Source organism: Tauraco erythrolophus, chromosome 12 (genome assembly GCF_009769465.1).
Source record: "Tauraco erythrolophus isolate bTauEry1 chromosome 12, bTauEry1.pri, whole genome shotgun sequence".
In the NCBI taxonomy this organism is placed as follows: domain Eukaryota; kingdom Metazoa; phylum Chordata; class Aves; order Musophagiformes; family Musophagidae; genus Tauraco; species Tauraco erythrolophus.
In genome coordinates this window covers 22,704,682-22,718,464 of record NC_141476.1, presented here as the reverse complement: position 1 = coordinate 22,718,464, position 13,783 = coordinate 22,704,682, and the positions used below count along the sequence as shown (strand labels likewise).

Below are 13,783 nucleotides of genomic sequence, written 5' to 3'. Positions count from 1 at the left end.
AAAAAAAAAAGGCATTAACTGCGGGAAATAGGCGGGAAATACACCTGGTACCGGATAATTACAAAACATTGCTATAGACAAGTTTTTCAACATAGGTTTCACTCAGTCCCTGATTTCAGCTTCACCTGAATTTCCACCCAGAACATTTAAGCAGTTTAACACCTCTGATTTCACTCCCTTCCATTCTCACTTTCCTTCTGCAGCTCTGCAGAACATTTGCATCGACTGAGAAACTCCTTTTGTGCAAATATCCGTTCTCCGAGCAAATGCACTGACTCACAGGCTGAGCTATTTTGGCCTGTTTTAGCCACATTCTCCTGCTCCAAAGGTTTCTTTTGCCTAAGCAGAACAGACAGACAAACCTTAAGACTTCAGCACTTCCACACGTGATGCAAGCAGTGAGTACTGATCCATTCAAGCCTTCCACCCACGAGCGGCAAGCGACGGGTTAAATCTCGGCCATCAGCTTTAACATTAGGAAGATTTCATTCCGTTAAAATAAACAATTATTTTCCTTTCTACTAAAATTATTATAGGAGTCATGATGCATCAAAGAGTCTTAGACAGTAGTTTTTGTCCACAGAGAGACCCACGCGGGCAGACATGACGCAGGGGCTTGGGTATAACCGTTTGATCCACAAAACAGGTGAAGTTCAAAACTGGTCTTATTCCCAAACACGATGACCTATTAGCCAGGGAAAGTGAGTGCACCGTGCTCCAGGCGAAGCAGGAATCATCGGGAAGACCGACTGGCATTTCAGGGCAGCGTGGCTCTTCGCTGCTGGCTTAATTTAAGCTGCTAATTGCTGGATGGGCACTCACACGCCAAAGAGGCTCTTGTTCTTACGACGAAGCACGCTATTGAGTCCCTACACCTGAGAAAATAATTTATCTTCCTCAAAACTATCGCACTTACTCTTTGGGGTGGGGGGGAACCAAAAACCAACAAATACCACAGCATGTCGCAAGGAAATGAGTTTAATTTTAATTCTTAAAATGAGATTAATTTTGATGTGGAGTCTTCTAGAAATGAGGCACTCCAAGAAGATGCGTCTTCATTTTGATGATCTCATTGCTCATCCACATGGGAAGCTGACAGCTGCGACTCACAAGCTATAACATCAGTTTGAAAAAAGCTTCTGCGCAGACTGCCCAAGTCCTGAGCCAGAGTAACTCAGCCACCCCACGGAGCTCGGAGGAGCGGCCTTGCAGCCCACCATCACCTGCAGGAAGGCAGCTGACGTCTGCAGCACATCAGGTTAACGAACCAGCCTCTGGGAGCAGTTAATGAGCCTTCCCTGCACCACCCGTGCTGGATTACGACTTCTCCAGTAGTCAAGCACGAGGGCTGACTCTTGAGGCACAGCAGTACAGTAGCCCCTTTGCCCACCTTAAAAGCAAGCGGTTAGTTGGTACACAAGGTGATGCAGTGGCATAGGTTGCCTGCAACTGCTGCAACCACCCTCACCCACCAGAAATGAGTGGAGAAAGAACAGAAATGCTACCAGAGCAGAACAGGAGCAGTTTCCATCACTCTTCCATGAGCACGCATGGTCAAGCAAAGGATTAAAGCAGAGTGCTGCTTTTCCTGTCTAGTCAGTGCTGATGGCTTGTTTCGCACTCCCTTATAAAAAAAAAAAACAACAAAAGCCACCTTGAATATATGCTTATCGTTTTGTACATGTCTATCTTTCATCTTAAGGGAAGGTCCAAGTGAGGGTCACAACACGTGCAATACGGCACGCAGCGCGTGCACGAGTTTGGCGTACGGCACACGCAAGCCTCTTACACCAAACTGTAAATACGAAGTGTCACTGATGAGTGACACCAAACTGAAACACGTCCCTTGCCACAGTCCCTTCAAGTCCTTAGTAGTCAGCGAGGCTGCTTTTAGTAGGTTTGACGTACATAGCGTGAAGAAGTTGTTTCCATCAGATAGATTAAGAAATTTCACTCCTCAGATTACCCAGAGTGCATTTACTCAGTGCCCTCGGCTGAATTGGAGGGTTCAGCTGGTTTAAAACCATAATGAAAAGGGTTTCAGAGACATAACCCCGACTCATCGAACGAGCTCGTGTAAAACACTGGCACTAAGATGTAGAAAAAGAGATGGGCGTGTAGAATGCTGCAGAAGTTTTTACATTTTTCCTTGTGGAATTCCACTCAAGATGTAAATTTTCAGGTTACAGTGAAATACGACTTAAACAAATGGATTTTTTGCAATATACTCCGCACCTACTGTACAGAGCAGACTCAGGTCACATCAGACTGGGCAGAAACAGTATTTTTTGGAGGCTGTACACAAGTTTACTGCATGACGGGGTGTTTGCTGTGCCAGCGGGGTGCAAACACCAAACACACACTAACAGAAGCCAACTAAAGGGATGCTGGAGCGCAAGGAGCCTGCTCCGTGGCAGCAGCTGCCAAGTGCTGTGCTGTGCTGTGCTGTGCCATCAGGAAGACTTCTCCTGTGACTTCTCACGCAGTGGAAGGTCCCATTGCACAAAGAACGGGGTCTCCCCCTTACCCGCTAACGAGGCCACAGCAGGAGCTGTCTGCTGCGGGAAGAGAGACACGAGGTGCATCACAAACTCTTGAGGGCTTTTTCACACTAGTGACATACACACCCGCACACATAATAAAGATGGGAGATCAGACCACAGGGCCCTGCTTTCTCCACAAAGAGGCACCAGCCCTGTGCCCATGAGCTGGAGCAGTGCCTGCTCTCTCCGGTGGCTCATCACAAGTGCTCCAGTTCCTCTTCAAGTCATTTAGATAGATATAAGGAACATGTTATGCGTTTGATTCAGCCTTCCAGGCCAGGCTCTGCCCTGGTTTTGCGGTACCATTAAGAGGAAACGAGGCAAAACCACCTCAAAGTTGAGTTGTAGGAGATGTGCCGATGCAACGGACCTTGGGTAGCTCCACATCTGAGCACTCCCTGACCAGCATCCAGCAACCCACACTGCAGAGCAACGTCTTTTCAAGGTCCTTCAGTCAGTTTTCAGATAAATCCCTCCCGAATCAGTTCAGCTTTCGGTGGGAAGGGGGAATCTCTTTCTCTACAGGGTTTTTAGGAAGAATGCCATTGCTGCAGAATGGCACTGCTGAAGGTGCGGTGCTCTCCTGGTCGGACTTGGCACCAAAGCTCAACAGTTGGCAGCCTTCGCTGGCCTGGCCTTGCACAACTCTGATCTGTTAGGGAACTGCATTCGGGTCGATAGGAGGGATCTGCAGTTGTCCCGTTTGAACTGAGAAGCCTCCCCTCCTGCGTCTTACCAGAAGTGTTAGATGGCAGCTTCTCCTACAAGCCAGAGTTGACAAAAAAGTTAGCAGAACCCTTTCCTTTGTCTGCATTTGGTGTACGGAAATCATTTTTCTTCGCAAAACTGTAACGCGACTAGAAGTGAGACACTATCAGAAACAGCTGCAATTCAGAACATCTGGATATCCATGCGGCACAATTCAGAAGAAACAGAGACAACCTACGCTACCAGCACATTTCTGCTGTCGTAAATTTACAGCACGTATTCTACGTTTTAAACAAGAGCAGAAAAACTTTCTATCGTGCCTTGTAGAGCTAAGCAGTCCTTAGATATCAAGGGTAAGAAGTTTAAGTGCAGGGTAGTGCTATCTTGAGAAAAACCTTCACAAATATTGGCGCTTCAACTTCCGAAGCAGAAGACTGACATCATAGAATGATAGAATGATAGAACGGTCAGGGTTGGAAGGGAATGACATTTCACTCCCTCCCAAATGATGACATCACAGGGACCCTGGCGTGCGCTGTGGCAACTGTAACTGGGACACCCAGCAGCGCCCAGCACTCGCTGCTGAGCCAGTAGCGGGAGCACATCCCACGGGCCAGTGCGCTGGCGAGCCAGCGTGCGAAGGGGAGCCCCGTGGGCTTCTCCCCGGCGTCGTGCCAAGAGTGAAGAGCCTCGGCGTGCCTGAGGCTGCAGGAGGGGGCTTGGGGGTGGCACTGGGGTACTGTGTGACTCTGTGTCACCTGGCCCTGCCCTCGCAGTGTCTGAGAGGACGGTGTTGGGACAGCGCGGGAGCCAGGAGCCCCCCAGCGCGGCCACCTCTGCCCCACCGCCTCTGGCAAGGCAGCCCCGGCTGGTGCCGGGTCCCTCTCGTCCCTCTCTTCCCTCCCTCTGCCCCTTCTGCAGGATGGCAAGGAGACCCCCTGACCGCCTCCGGGAGGACTGGGGGCAGAACGGAGCTGCCCTGGCTCCCAGCTCCGAGCCCAGGGACACGCGTGAGGACGCTCCGCTGCCAGCGGATTCGTGCTGCTCCACCTCGGCTGCGGCCAGGCGGCAACAGAACGACCCGGACATCATCCGGGGCTCTGGCAGGAGCAGGCGAGAGCAAGGGGGCTGGAAGCTGAGGTTTCTGGCCTCCATCTGCACCGCCTGCCGCGCCCTCAGCCCGAGCTCCGCCATGTGGCGTAAGCTTTTCTTCTACCAGCTGCTGCTGATGCAGACCATGGAGGGGCTGCTGCAAGAGGAGCCCGCTGACTACCTGGGCACCATGGTGCGGCTGCAAGCCGTGCTGACCATCACCTCCATGAGCGAAGCAGGGCTGCTTGTGCAGGAGAGGAAGCAGAAGGAAAGCCTCATCCACACCTGCTTCCTCAGCATCTTCCACCTGCCTCCGCAGGAGGACAGCCAGGGCCTCGTGGCTTCCCTCTGCTCCCAGACCCTGGTCGCAATGGACAGAATGCTGCAGGCGCTGGTACGCGGCGCCGGCAGCCTCGGCATCCTGGAGCTGCAGAACCACTTGCAGCTCCTGCTTCCCCTCACCGCTTCCCGCACGGCAGTGGTGCGCGAGAGGGCAATGGCACGGTTGCCAGCCTGATGCAATTCCTCACCACCTACCCTCTGCTGCTGGTCTGCCCCTGCTTTGCACTGCCCAGAGCCCGCGGGCATGAGTGCTCCGAGGCGCAACATTTTGGCATGCTGGCGAGGCTGGTGGGGCACCTCACCCTCTGCTGCACCTGCAAGGACACGGGCACCCGCTACCAGGCTGAAGCAGCTCTCCATCACCTGCATACCTTCGTCCTGCAGCAGAGAAGCAGGGCCTTGGGGCTGTGGGAGGCAGGGCAGCAGTGGCTCCAGGAGGACTGGCAAGCAGGGCAGCCCTGGGAGCATTCGCAAACCAGCCCTGCATGCAAAATCTTCCTCGAGGTTCCTCGAATGCCTCCGGCCCTCCGAGCGACTAGACATCGCCCTCATGGCCATGAATAACTTGCAATCCTCCAGCGCCGACACCGTCACGGCAGCTGCCAACATGGTGGACGTCCTCGTGGCAGCCTCTCATTTCCAGCCCATGCAGGTCACCAACATCGTGTGGGCCATCCACACACACCTGCCCTCCATCAGCAACATGAGGGCCCTCAACACCCTCCACAGGGCCCTGCTGGTGCTGCTGGACAGACACCCCCGCGAGGTGGTGGCCAGCCTGCTCTGGCGCTCCCCATGGTGCACCGGTGCCGCCATGGCCATATGGGAGACCATGCTCTCCCAGCCCCGCGCTGCCAAGAGGGTGCTGCGGGAGCTGCTCGGCATACTGATGGACCCAGTGACGCGCCAGACCTCCACCTTCACCTGGGACCAAGCAGCTGTCCTCGCCGTGGCTGCAACCAGAACGATAACCAAGATCCTCGTGCAGCCCACCCACCTGCAGGTGCTGAAGGCCATTTTCCCCCGCCTTTTCCTGGCTCTGCTATTCCAAGTGCCTTTCACCAGGGAGCTGACGCTGCAGGAGAGGAACATCTGGATGGAGGACCAACAGGATCCCTTCACTCCCTTGAGGTCCCTGCTGAACTCCATCAGACTGCTGCTCTGCAGCATGGGCTTTGAGGAGCAGGTGCTGGCCATCGAGGCGCAGGGTGGCTGGGATGCCCTGCTCCGCACCGAGACCCACCTCTCGGGAGTGTGCATCGTGGCCAGGGAGATGACAAACACCTCGAGACACCTCTGCTCTGCCATCTTCTGCTGCCTGGCGGAGTTCCTCAGGGTGCAGGACCCCATCCAGGAGACGGTCACCATGGCCTTCCTGATCGAGATGCTGGGCTGCACCAACCTCAGCCAAGAGCTGGACCGTGCCCTGGAAATCTTCCCCATCTATCTGAAGAGCCAGTGCCCGGAGATGCCCAGACTGGTGCTCAGGGGCATTTTCACGCTCACCGAGAGGCTAGACACGGCAATGAAAACCCTCACCCTGCTGCCTGTTGTCATGGAGCAGCTGGAGCATGGCAATGGTGATGCCAGTGACTTGGTCCTGCCCGTGCTCGCCAACATGCTCCAGCTCCTGGAGGAGAAGGAGTCCAGCCGCACCGCCCTGGCGCTGGCTGACAAGCTGCAGCGGCTCTTTGACAACGAGTCGGGCACCGTGCGGCGGCTCTCCATCCATCTCTTCCGAGACGCGATGGGGCTCGTGGCGGGTGCCAAAAGGAAGAAGATGAAGGAGGTGGTGTGGGACAGCCTGCTGCCGCTGCTCTTTCACCTGTATGACGAGGACAAGAGCGTGGCCAAGGCCTCCCAGGAAGCCCTCTGCAGCGCTGGCCGGTTCCTCAAGTGGAGGCAGTTGGTGCAGCTGGTCGAGACTGCGCAGGCATGGAAGATCGGCGAGTGCCTGCTGGCCAGGAAGAAGAGCAGGGCCAAGGACTACCTGCGCCAGAGCCAGCGCTACCTGCAGAACCCGCAGGAGCTCCTGCGGCAGGAGGCCGTCAGGTTCCTGGGGCTCTTGGGACGGCAGGCGGCGGATGGGGAGATGAAGCACATCAGGGAGGGCCCTTGAAGTGCCAGCGAAGATCCCAGCGTGGCGGTCACCTCCCTGGCGATGCAGGCGCTCCGCATCCTCGAAGCAGGAGCAGGAGGAGGAGAAGAGCCCAAGTCGAGGCTTAAGCTGCAATGGCTGCGCTCGCAGCTGCACAAGGCACGGTGGGGGCGGCCCCCGGCCCCCAGCGAGGCCCCTGCTCAGGCGGAGGCCAAGTAGCAGCCGCAGCCCCCGGCACTGCCCGCGCCGAGGTGCCGAGTGCCAAGGGGAAGCTGCGGGCGGCCTCTCGGGCTGTCGACGAGGAGGCGTCCAGCCACTCCGAGCCAGAGAGGGAAGGGCTGCGCCGGAGCGGGTGCTGGTACCTGTGGGGGTGGCGGTGCTCACGCCGTCCCCGCACCCCGTCGTTGGAGCGGTGCTGGCGGGAGGCTGCGGAGGAGGAGACGCCGCAGGAGAAGCAGCTTCGCCTGGCCAGGCTGCATCTGGAGCAGCCCCGCCAGCACGAGGAAGAGTGGCAGTGGGCAGCGGCAGAGGAGGAGGCGACCCAGCTGGCAGATCTCCCCGGCCACCGGCTGAAGGAGGACGTGCTGCAGCCTCCAGATCCGGCCAGCATCTGAGTGCTTCGGGGCCACCAGCTGCCTGTCACCGGCCTGGGCATCACACACGGTGGCCGGAAGAATCATCTAGAAAAGCTGTTTGTAAATTGCAATAAATGTCTCTGGTGTCAGCAAATCAGCCAATTTCCTTTCCTTCTGTGTTCTTTGACCCCGACAGGCTTCACGGCACGCGCTTTAGAGCAGAGCCTTAACAGACCTGGCTTTCATTTGGCTGGGCAGTGTCGGCCACTCCAGCTAAGAACACCTTCTTCATCACTCCCTTGGATGGGTGGGAGAGCGCAGGAGATGACAGCCAGTGGCAAGGCACGGCTCCTCGGGCTGTGGCCACGCGTGCCCAAACCAGCAACAACCTTGTGGCCCGGAGTGCCCGGCCCCGCACCACCGGCTGCCCGCCGGCCCTCCTGCCCCAGCCCTGCCGCACCTCTGGGGAGCGCATCACTCAACAGGAACTCAAAACAAGCAGTAACGCTTTTGACAGTTGACACTAAGAGGGACACTTGGGCTTCCAGGACAAAACCCACGCTTTTTGTGCCCACCAATTCCACCAGGTTACCAAGAGAAGGGGAGAGGTGTTACGGCAAATGAACGCTGCAGAAAACTCACGTGCACAGGGAGACTGCACACCAAGCCGTGGCACAGAGCTTCACCTCTACCCTAAGTCCTTATGGATAGCTTGAGGGAAAAAATAAAAGCAGCAAAAAAAAAAAGGCATTAACTGCGGGAAATAGGCGGGAAATACACCTGGTACCGGATAATTACAAAACATTGCTATAGACAAGTTTTTCAACATAGGTTTCACTCAGTCCCTTGGTGGAAATTCCATCCATTTTCCAAGCGCTGAAACAAATTTGTTGCTACAGTATTGCTTGGTTTAAAACACAAGAACACAGAATTTACTGATCTGTACTGCAGTAATCTACATGATTTATAATTCAAATAGAAATGAATTACTCGTTCCTCACTAAAGATTCCATGTCAGATGGCTGAACTGAAGTGCCACACTATTAAGGAGTCATATTTACAAAATATATTGCCTTTCGTTGTGGCCTTATGAATAATTAAGTTTAGAATGCAGTTAAAATAAAATGAACTAACTACTGCGTTTTATCTCAGTCGGGACTTAAAAAACGGAATAATTCATAATAGGACTCTCAGTCATTAGGACGGATTTATGACATTTTGATCATACATGAGCAAGAACAAATATATACACCTAGATATGGGCCCGAGACTGAAGGATCCCACAGTTTCTATGCTGGACGGAGACTTTAAAGCTATATAAGGACTTTGAAATACTTAAATATTCAAACAGAGTTTTGTTTATTTTCATGCTATTAGCAGACTTAGATTTGCATCTGCTTACAGAAAACAAAGCCATTTTATTTGAGAACACCATAATCCTGAATATTTGTTATACTGTGTGCATCTTTGATACTTCAGAGTCATTGAACAAGACACCTGTTAGCAGATAATTTGCTATTTATGAATTTATTCATGAGGAGGAAAAAAAAAGTAATTTATTTCATGCTGTACTATAAAGAGCATCATGGTCCCCTCACTTGTTTTCAATTTAGTAACTTATCTCCTATAATTATCACTCTACATCACTCTGAAGATATGAACTAAAGTACATTTTGGCCTAATCTCAAAAGTTGGTGTATTTTCTTTCAGAGGCATTTGGAATTTAATTCAAATATTAGAGAAACATTTTCCCCCCAGAGAATTTTAACTCATTCTTGACTGTGCCTTAAAAGGCCACATTGTTGCAGTGCCTGGTCCAAAACCTGATCAGCGGTGGGACGGCCTCCCACTGCCTCCGGGTCACGTCAAGCTTTGCCATAGCCACATGATACCTACACAGCTTTTCCATGCCGCTACCCAGGAATTCATCGTTCAGCCAGAAAACTCTGCTATAGGGGGGTTTGTCTTTTAGAAAGTTTAGCTGAAGCTCAAACTGAGGAAAACACTCAGTTAAAGGCTACTAAATTATTCCCCACGCGCACACACACAGAGTGAATCATAACTTTGTTAGAACAGCAAAGCAGACAAAAGGGATTTTCAAAACCCCTCCTCCCGTTTTTCCCCCAGTTCACAAATTATGTTTGGAAGTGATAAAACACCACCAGCTCTGCGACTGGTCAAGAAATAGAATATCTTGATGGAGATTTTTTGACACTAAAGTTTCACTGATTTCAGCTTCACCTGAATTTCCACCCAGAACATTTAAGCAGTTTAACACCTCTGATTTCACTCCCTTCCATTCTCACTTTCCTTCTGCAGCTCTGCAGAACATTTGCATCGACTGAGAAACTCCTTTTGTGCAAATATCCGTTCTCCGAGCAAATGCACTGACTCACAGGCTGAGCTATTTTGGCCTGTTTTAGCCACATTCTCCTGCTCCAAAGGTTTCTTTTGCCTAAGCAGAACAGACAGACAAACCTTAAGACTTCAGCACTTCCACACGTGATGCAAGCAGTGAGTACTGATCCATTCAAGCCTTCCACCCACGAGCGGCAAGCGACGGGTTAATCTCGGCCATCAGCTTTAACATTAGGAAGATTTCAATCCGTTAAAATAAACAATTATTTTCCTTTCTACTAAAATTATTATAGGAGTCATGATGCATCAAAGAGTCTTAGACAGTAGTTTTTGTCCACAGAGAGACCCACGCGGGCAGACATGACGCAGGGGCTTGGGTATAACCGTTTGATCCACAAAACAGGTGAAGTTCAAAACTGGTCTTATTCCCAAACACGATGACCTATTAGCCAGGGAAAGTGAGTGCACCGTGCTCCAGGCGAAGCAGGAATCATCGGGAAGACCGACTGGCATTTCAGGGCAGCGTGGCTCTTCGCTGCTGGCTTAATTTAAGCTGCTAATTGCTGGATGGGCACTCACACGCCAAAGAGGCTCTTGTTCTTACGACGAAGCACGCTATTGAGTCCCTACACCTGAGAAAATAATTTATCTTCCTCAAAACTATCGCACTTACTCTTTGGGGTGGGGGGGAACCAAAACCAACAAATACCACAGCATGTCGCAAGGAAATGAGTTTAATTTTAATTCTTAAAATGAGATTAATTTTGATGTGGAGTCTTCTAGAAATGAGGCACTCCAAGAAGATGCGTCTTCATTTTGATGATCTCATTGCTCATCCACATGGGAAGCTGACAGCTGGGACTCACAAGCTATAACATCAGTTTGAAAAAAGCTTCTGCGCAGACTGCCCAAGTCCTGAGCCAGAGTAACTCAGCCACCCACGGAGCTCGGAGGAGCGGCCTTGCAGCCCACCATCACCTGCAGGAAGGCAGCTGACGTCTGCAGCACATCAGGTTAACGAACCAGCCTCTGGGAGCAGTTAATGAGCCTTCCCTGCACCACCCGTGCTGGATTACGACTTCTCCAAGTAGTCAAGCACGAGGGCTGACTCTTGAGGCACAGCAGTACAGTAGCCCCTTTGCCCACCTTAAAAGCAAGCGGTTAGTTGGTACACAAGGTGATGCAGTGGCATAGGTTGCCTGCAACTGCTGCAACCACCCTCACCCACCAGAATGAGTGGAGAAAGAACAGAAATGCTACCAGAGCAGAACAGGAGCAGTTTCCATCACTCTTCCATGAGCACGCATGGTCAAGGAAAGGATTAAAGCAGAGTGCTGCTTTCCTGTCTAGTCAGTGCTGATGGCTTGTTTCGCACTCCCTTATAAAAAAAAAACAACAAACAAAGCCACCTTGAATATATGCTTATCGTTTTGTACATGTCTATCTTTCATCTTAAGGAAGGTCCAAGTGAGGGTCACAACACGTGCAATACGGCACGCAGCGCGTGCACGAGTTTGGCGTACGGCACACGCAAGCCTCTTACACCAAACTGTAAATACGAAGTGTCACTGATGAGTAACACCAAACTGAAACACGTCCCTTGCCACAGTCCCTTCAAGTCCTTAGTAGTCAGTGAGGCTGCTTTTAGTAGGTTTGACGTACATAGCGTGAAGAAGTTGTTTCCATCAGATAGATTAAGAAATTTCACTCCTCAGATTACCCAGAGTGCATTTACTCAGTGCCCTCGGCTGAACTGGAGGGTTCAGCTGGTTTAAAACCATAATGAAAAGGGTTTCAGAGACATAACTCCGACTCATCGAACGAGCTCGTGTAAAACACTGGCACTAAGATGTAGAAAACGAGATGGGCGTGTAGAATGCTGCAGAAGTTTTTACATTTTTCCTTGTGGAATTCCACTCAAGATGTAAATTTTCAGGTTACAGTGAAATACGACTTAAACAAATGGATTTTTTTGCAATATACTCCGCACCTACTGTACAGAGCAGACTCAGGTCACATCAGACTGGGCAGAAACAGTATTTTTTGGAGGCTGTACACAAGTTTACTGCATGACGGGGTGTTTGCTGTGCCAGCGGGGTGCAAACACCAAACACACACTAACAGAAGCCAACTAAAGGGATGCTGGAGCGCAAGGAGCCTGCTCCGTGGCAGCAGCTGCAAGTGCTGTGCTGTGCTGTGCTGTGCCATCAGGAAGACTTCTCCTGTGACTTCTCACGCAGTGGAAGGTCCCCATTGCACAAAGAACGGGGTCTCCCCCTACCCGCTAACGAGGCCACAGCAGGAGCTGTCTGCTGCGGGAAGAGAGACACGAGGTGCATCACAAACTCTGAGGGCTTTTTCACACTAGTGACATACACACCCGCACACATAATAAAGATGGGAGATCAGACCACAGGGCCCTGCTTTCTCCACAAGAGGCACCAGCCCTGTGCCCATGAGCTGGAGCAGTGCCTGCTCTCTCCGGTGGCTCATCACAAGTGCTCCAGTTCCTCTTCAAGTCATTTAGATAGATATAAGGAACATGTTATGCGTTTGATTCAGCCTTCCAGGCCAGGCTCTGCCATGGTTTTGCGGTACCATTAAGAGGAAACGAGGCAAAACCACCTCAAAGTTGAGTTGTAGGAGATGTGCCGATGCAACGGACCTTGGGTAGCTCCACATCTGAGCACTCCCTGACCAGCATCCAGCAACCCACACTGCAGAGCAACGTCTTTTCAAGGTCCTTCAGTCAGTTTTCAGATAAATCCCTCCCGAATCAGTTCAGCTTTCGGTGGGAAGGGGAATCTCTTTCTCTACAGGGTTTTTAGGAAGAATGCCATTGCTGCAGAATGGCACTGCTGAAGGTGCGGTGCTCTCCTGGTCGGACTTGGCACCAAAGCTCAACAGTTGGCAGCCTTCGCTGGCCTGGCCTTGCACAACTCTGATCTGTTAGGGAAGCTGCATTCGGGTCGATAGGAGGGATCTGCAGTTGTCCCGTTGAACTGAGAAGCCTCCCCTCCTGCGTCTTACCAGAAGTGTTAGATGGCAGCTTCTCCTACAAGCCAGATTTGACAAAAAAGTTAGCAGAACCCTTTCCTTTGTCTGCATTTGGTGTACGGAAATCATTTTTCTTCGCAAAACTGTAACGCGACTAGAAGTGAGACACTATCAGAAACAGCTGCAATTCAGAACATCTGGATATCCATGCGGCACAATTCAGAAGAAACAGAGACAACCTACGCTACCAGCACATTTCTGCTGTCGTAAATTTACAGCACGTATTCTACGTTTTAAACAAGAGCAGAAAAACTTTCTATCGTGCCTTGTAGAGCTAAGCAGTCCTTAGATATCAAGGGTAAGAAGTTTAAGTGCAGGGTAGTGCTATCTTGAGAAAAACCTTCACAATATTGGCGCTTCAACTTCCGAAGCAGAAGACTGACATCATAGAATGATAGAATGATAGAATGATAGAACGGTCAGGGTTGGAAGGGAATGACATTTCACTCCCTCCCAAATGATGACATCACAGGGACCCTGGCGTGCGCTGTGGCAACTGTAACTGGGACACCCAGCAGCGCCCAGCACTCGCTGCTGAGCCAGTAGCGGGAGCACATCCCACGGGCCAGTGCGCTGGCGAGCCAGCGTGCGAAGGGGAGCCCCGTGGGCTTCTCCCCGGCGTCGTGCCAAGAGTGAAGAGCCTCGGCGTGCCTGAGGCTGCAGGAGGGGGCTTGGGGGTGGCACTGGGTACTGTGTGACTCTGTGTCACCTGGCCCTGCCCTCGCAGTGTCTGAGAGGACGGTGTTGGGACAGCGCGGGAGCCAGGAGCCCCCCAGCGCGGCCACCTCTGCCCCACCGCCTCTGGCAAGGCAGCCCCGGCTGGTGCCGGGTCCCTCTCGTCCCTCTCTTCCCTCCCTCTGCCCCTTCTGCAGGATGGCAAGGAGACCCCCTGAGCGCCTCCGGGAGGACTGGGGGCAGAACGGAGCTGCCCCGGCTCCCAGCTCCGAGCCCAGGGACACGCGTGAGGACGCTCCGCTGCCAGCGGATTCGTGCTGCTCCACCTCGGCTGC

At 52.3% G+C, this 13,783-nt stretch overlaps 2 protein-coding genes across 3 annotated transcripts in view; one reads left to right on the top strand and one right to left on the bottom strand.

Annotated features, from left to right (window-relative positions):
- The window catches only part of FBLN2 (fibulin 2), a 120,946-nt gene that overhangs the window by 50,879 nt on the left and 56,284 nt on the right, over positions 1 to 13,783 (bottom strand). The window lies entirely within an intron of this gene.
- Positions 4,174 to 7,002, top strand: LOC147528020 (maestro heat-like repeat-containing protein family member 6). Its single transcript, XM_086619242.1, is given in 3 exon segments — positions 4,174 to 4,846; positions 4,849 to 5,183; positions 5,185 to 7,002. Coding segments are annotated over 3 exon segments (2,826 nt in total).